At 40.3% G+C, this 6,338-nt stretch overlaps 1 protein-coding gene across 2 annotated transcripts; it reads right to left on the reverse strand.

Annotated features, from left to right (window-relative positions):
• Positions 1-3,547: 3,547 nt before the first annotated feature.
• On the reverse strand, positions 3,548-6,095 carry LOC147899117 (carbonic anhydrase 2-like). Of its 2 annotated transcripts, none has more exons than XM_087378236.1 (9): positions 6,020-6,095; positions 5,662-5,726; positions 5,292-5,480; positions 5,124-5,172; positions 4,904-5,023; positions 4,643-4,696; positions 4,462-4,550; positions 4,159-4,264; positions 3,548-3,968 (listed from the first exon to the last, which is right to left on the reverse strand). In XM_087378236.1, exons 2-9 carry the CDS (start codon positions 5,724-5,726, stop codon positions 3,801-3,803), a joined length of 840 nt encoding a protein of 279 aa, XP_087234362.1. In that variant the 5' UTR covers positions 6,020-6,095; the 3' UTR covers positions 3,548-3,800. The 2 variants fall into 2 exon arrangements, with proteins under 2 accessions (XP_087234362.1, XP_087234363.1); XM_087378237.1 differs by lacking the exon at positions 6,020-6,095 and adding an exon at positions 5,831-5,869.
• Between the last annotated feature and the right edge of the window lie 243 nt (positions 6,096-6,338).

Below are 6,338 nucleotides of genomic sequence, written 5' to 3' on the forward strand. Positions count from 1 at the left end.
CGTGCTTTTCCTTGATTTCGAAGAGCTACTAATCACTTTCACTTGCTAAGGAGGATTCATTCCTCTTTAAAAATGGTGCATTCTCTGCATCTATTTGAAAATGGATATCCATCTTTTTTTAATTCCGAGTGGCTTGCATGATTTCATGCACTTTCCACCTAATATAATATAACATTGACATCAACAAATAATATACAAACATGACATGTTTCATAAAAGTATCAAACCAACAAAAAATGAAAACCCCAATTGCATGCAAAATCTAACGATTGAAATCTACAAATTCAAAAAAACATTTACTTATCATCGAACACTGTTAAACTATGTGAATGAACAATACCTCATAGGGATCTTTAAAGAAAAAACGTGATAAAACTTGTCCTCCGCAATGGTCCTCTTGTAATCCAACATGCTAAAATTGATGGATTTTTCTCCAATACTAATTATATGCTTCCAAATAACTCCAAATCTATTTCAAACCATCTTTTGTAAAAAACCTCAATAGTAAGAGTGTATCTTTTAAAACAAAAAAATATTTCTTCCTCTTTAAATCATGTATTAAAAGAAAACAAAAAAATTACCAAAAAAAACTACAAATTAATTGCTTCTTCAAAGTTGCATCATAAAATCTCGTTATATTCATTGTCTTGCATTGTTCTAAAGGTTTTCTCAACTGAATCTCCATGCAAGTTGCTCTGATAGACCCTAATTTGAGTTGAAAACTAAAAACATTCTAAAACTACATGAATGAATAGTACCTAATTCTTGGAGCAAGGTTCTTTGAAAGAAAAATGTGATCAAACTCATCCCTCCCAATGGTCCCAAATGTGTTCCAGGATTGATGAAGTTGACGGTTCTTGCTTCAAAACAAATTCTATGCTCCCAAACATCTCAAAATCTATTTCAAGCAATATTCTGCAGAAAACCATTGATAGTAAGAGTAAAAAAGACTCATTTCTCATGGAATTTCTTACAAAACAAACAAAAATTTCAACGTTTTCAAACCATGAAATAAAACAAAACAATACAACTACACAAAATGAACTATGAACTAACTGTCTCTTCAAAGTTACATCATTAACAAACAAATCTCGTCATAATCACTTTGTTGCATTGTTCCAAAGATTATCTCACCTGAATCTCCATACACATCACAACTGGTTCAAAATAATGCACCCTTAGAGATTGTAGTAGGGAAAGTAACTAGTATTGAGAGATGGGCAAAAGAAAGATTGATTCTCATGCATCAGCAACTACCATGCCTGAAAGTCAATCTTCTTTGATCCTTTCTCAAAGAATCTCATCCAGTAGCTCCTTCTAAGCTCCAAATGCCTTGCATCATTCATGGCTCACTAAGAACATTGATTGCCTTATCTTCCTAAATGAAATGATTTCAGATCATGGGAGAATCCCAGATGAGACTCAGATGTGAGACTCAGATGAGACAAGAAGTGGCAAGATTTGATGGAGAAGCGTCCAAAATAGAGAAAGAAGAAGGTAGGTTGAATCTCATGCGTGAGCTCTAGTCCATCCCATGAGAGGGAGAATAGAGAAAGAAGCTTCTCACTCAAGAGCCAGTAGGAAACTTGAAAAGAGGATTGGAGCAAAGAAAAATTTGAAATGGTGCTAAAAAATGAGGGGGAAGCTGGTTGAGAAACTAGGTTTCTCAGTTTGGTTACAGTTAAAAAACGTGATGGGAGAGTTGAGGTAGTGTGCTCCACCTCATTATTTGGGCCATTGAATAAAGAAATAGAGAAGTCGGGCCACTTCCAATATTCTATTGCCCTCCACTAGCCAATATTCTATTGGGTTTTATTCACCTTATTCTTCCATGTCACCAGCCCAAGGGTTCCCTTATAGGGCCCTTTTTGAGCCAAATTTTTTGTAATGAGTGAGCAATATTCATCCCCCAAAGTTATACCTTGGTTGGTAAGACTTTGAGCTCAACACTATGCGGTTGTGTGTTCAAATCCCCCCGAGCATAATGGGTAGGAACATCTCCATTTTTTAAGTAGTTGCTCGTGTGGTGGTGTTTCACCTATAAGACATGCCAGGGTCACCTCCGACATTCATCACTCCTACTTGTTCAACATCTATCTACGATGTTCAACTCTGCTACTCCATTCGTAGAATGACAACGCTAGAGGAGGGCTAGTGTAGCATTGACATCCGATGACACGTTTTTGACTTGTGGGTGGTGCTTGAAAGTTATGTCAAAGTTTCTACTATTGTGCAAGCTTGCAACTCTAATGTGTGGTACGACCTTTAGTAGAAAAGTAACCAATATTTGGAAAGGAGATGGCAAATCCCTCTATTGTGGGTGCCTAGGTGTGTGTTTCTCTCGTAGGACAAAAAAGTGAACAATACTCACAATACTCTATCTACATTAGATTTAATCAAACACATTGTAATGTTAAATAGGGAGCATACTAAAACACTGAATAGTTTACTAAAATACTTGATAGTTTTATGAAAAACAATTAGCTTTTGAATTACCTTTCTATGTGAAAATTTCTCTATTGAAAAATAAAGGCCTTTTCAATTAACTTTCTCCTTAGGTTAAGTTATATGAAGGGAATAAGTTATTGCAATGAATCGGTAGATTGAAAGGATAGATAAACAAACACTTAATAGTTTTATGAATAAACTAACTTTTAAGGACTTTTATGTACCCAAGTACTTTGAGATAGTAAATTTATTTTTAAAATAAATCATGCATATCTCTTACCTTTAGAATAGGTAGATGGACAGTATTGATGAGCAAACACTCAATAGTTTTATGAAGAAATAAATTTTTAAGGGCCTTTATGTAGTCACCCACTTTGAGATCGTAAATTTATTTTTTAAACAAATGACGCATTTCTTGTTAACGGCCCTTAGGATAGGTAGATGAAAAGTATAGGTGACCAAACACTCAATGGTTTAATGAAGAACAAATACTGAGGGTCTTGATAGAATGCTAGAACTGCCAAAAGATTGCCCATTGCTGAGGCACTTAAAACTTTGGAGAGAGAGGTTGTGATGTGTCTACTTTAGAGCTACATTACCCACCTGAACATGCATTAAAATTTTGAACATCCCATTTACTAAATTAAATTGATCTTATTATGCTCCGTGCCTAAAGGCTTTATGAAAAAGAAAAGGTCCTTTCGTCAAGGACAGGAACACAATCCAATTAAAAATTTCTTCAAGATTAATTTTATGAAGAACAAAGATCCAATTAACAGTAGAACCAGATTCAACTAACAGCAGGAAAGCAAGCCATTAGCCGAAATAATGCTTCCATGGGCAACTAGTGTTGGGTTTTATTTGTAGTATCTGTCTGGGCGCGTAACAAAAAGCAAACCTAAGCGTAGGCAATCGAGCTATAAAAATAGAGGGACACGGGGCTCAATCATTTTTATTATGCTCCGTGCCTAAAGGCTTTATATAAAAGTAAAGATCCTTTCGTCACGGACAGGAACACAATCCAATTAACAAGATTAATTTTATGAAGAACAAAGATCCAATTAACAGTAGAACCAGATTCAACTAATCACGACAGAAATCTCGAAGAACTAGAGGAAGACGATTTTGCTGTTGCGCGCTTATACATGGATCACGTTGCACCTGATCATGCGCTGATGAACGTTGGATTTCGAATTGTGTGTCGGAAATTTGTTGTTGCATTGTCTGTGGTTCACAGATCAATGGATCGAAATGCGTGGTTCGCAGATCGATGGATCCCAGCTCATGCAGGTGATGATCCTCGGCCGGCTATGGCGCCGACGGCCGGCCTCTAGATCATCGATATCTACGATTCACTCCAGCTTGGTGGCTTCCCCGACCTCGCAACGCAACGTCCAGTGCTCGAACGATCCCTTCACAAAGTCGTAGTGCGCCCCGTGCAACGCCAGCTTCCCTTTGCTCACCGCCTCCCTCACGAACGGGAACGTCATGCAGTTACACAGCGAATTGTTGACGCACTCCTGCATTTCACACGCACACAGCAGCCGCCATGATCAACCAATCGATCCCTTGACGCTTGATGGTTGCAACGCATCCAAAATCGTGCAGATCGGGATATCCCTTTCCCAACAATTTGTGTTTCGCCCCACGCCTTTTTTCACCCTTACCAGAAAACATGTCGCCTGACTCATGTCATTTTGGCCTTCTTACCTTCTCGCACGTCGTACATTGCTCCTCAAAGGAAACTTCCGAGGTTTCCTTCTTGACTTTTCTGGAGGCGTGCTTTCCTAGCGCAACCCAGTCTTCGATAAACTCGCTGCAGGTGCATATCCAGGCCGACATTAGCTTTTCCATTCGACGAAATTAGACATATGCTGGACCCATTCCAAGAACTCACTAAAACTTGATTCAAGCTTGGTTTTTCTTTTTCACCAGCGGGAGAAACGCCAAATTTCAAGGTTACTATTTCGCAGATCCACCAACAAAGTAGAAATCTATGGAAATCCAACACACCTAAATTTCTTCGACCCATCTTCCTCAGCGCCCATCAAAGCTTTGACTCCACCGCATCGGCTATGGCCGATCACCATCAGATGTTCCACCTGTCCAAAATTCGCAATTACTTTATAGCTGTTGATTGGAGATGCAGTGTCTAGAACTCAAAAAAAAATCATCCGACTAACAGATGCTGCACCTTCAAGTGTAGGACAGCATACTCGATGGCGGCACCTGTAGAGGAGCATGCGCCCTACATGTGCCAAGAAAAACTTGTGTGAAATTAAATCGTAAAGGAATACTGAGTGGGCGAAGCTAATTGGCTTCTCCGCCGCCCTACATGTTCTCTTTGCATATTCAACGTTTCTAATTAGTTTGGAATCTGCTTTATCATATTTTTTAATGAGACACATCATGTGTACAGCAATGGAGCTCTTGTGAAAAGAGGAAAGGCCGGTACTTGTGGAGAGTAAGGCGGGACCATGTTGGCCACATTGCGTAAGACAAATGCCTCTCCCAATTGCAATCCCAGAATTGCACACGGATCCACTCTGGAGTCGGAGCATGCAATAATCATAAACTGCAGAGACTAAAGCTAGATCAGGAATAGTCAAAGATGCACGTTTACTGCACAAGATCCTTGCCGCATTCCAGAAGCAGTAATTGGACCTTTCCCTTACCTTGGGATGTTGAGATTCCGCCAATCCTTTGAACAACGCTTGCTCCTCCCTGTTAACGGCGACAAATGAAAATTGTAATTTTGTTAGATCCTTATGCTTCTGTTACTACCGCGGCAACAGCCTGCTGTTACGCGATCAGTCGACTGGGACGGAGAGAAAAATCCTTACTTGAAGAAAACCTTGAATTTCAGGAAACCCTTCTGAATCTTTTCGATAGGACTAAGCTCGTGGTCGGCGATCAATTTAACCTCTTCGTCCAGATCTTTTCCATTTGGATGAGTCTTAGCGTCCAGAGATAGCTCTTTGACCAATTCTTCGATCTTCTTGGCAGCATGAGCCTTCAATTGAGGGTTTTGCCTACACATGTCAAAAGCCAGAGCATGTGAGCTCCAATTCCATATTTCAGGAAGCATATTGAATTCCAGGTCGAAACTCATAGGCACCGATGCAGCGTTACGCCTATATCAGATCCAGAGCGTAAGAGTTACAATTCCAGATTTCAGAGAGCGTGAAGGATTGAGGTAGGCAAGGTTCGTACTTAACAATGCTGTTCAGCCCTTCGAGTGCCTCCTCGTAGCAGCCGTCGTTTTCGTAGCGACCCATCTGTTACAGCGGGGACATTCAACTAAATTAGTGCTTGCCCAATTGAACCATCTTAATTTCCACTTAAAAAGACAGCTACCATGCGAGAATAAAGCAATCAGCACCCTATAAGCTCATTGGGCGTTCAAGCTAATGCCATAGGGAATTTGGAAACCTCGATTGTCGTACTATTGACATATAACGTAATCCACAAAAGGAGATGCCAACAATGATTAAGTTTCGGTCTCGACACACAGTGACGCAGGGAGCAGTGCACCCAACGAAGGCAGTCTGAGAAATCCCTCAGTGCTTACTGCAGGAAATAATTGCAGAGGGGAAGCACAACACCGTCGAATAATCGCAGTTTCGATAACATCCAGGTAAGAAAGGCCATCCTCATGGTTGGCAATGCAAACATCTCCACAGCAACTGAGAGAGAGAGAGAGAGATGAGAAGCCACATGAGCGAGAGGCAATAAGAGGAATTAGGATAAGCAAGGGGGTACAAGCAGGGCGGAAAGGGCAATGGATGGTGGGAAGATGAAGAGCAAGAGGAAGCTGAAGAAGATGAGACGGAGTAGAGCTATGAATTGACAAGACGATGAAGAGCAAGCAGGAGCGAACCTGAGGTAAA

Source organism: Dipteris shenzhenensis, chromosome 8 (assembly GCF_047967505.1).
Source record: "Dipteris shenzhenensis isolate YYH24624 ecotype China chromosome 8, Dip_SZ_1.0, whole genome shotgun sequence".
Lineage (NCBI taxonomy): Eukaryota > Viridiplantae > Streptophyta > Polypodiopsida > Gleicheniales > Dipteridaceae > Dipteris > Dipteris shenzhenensis.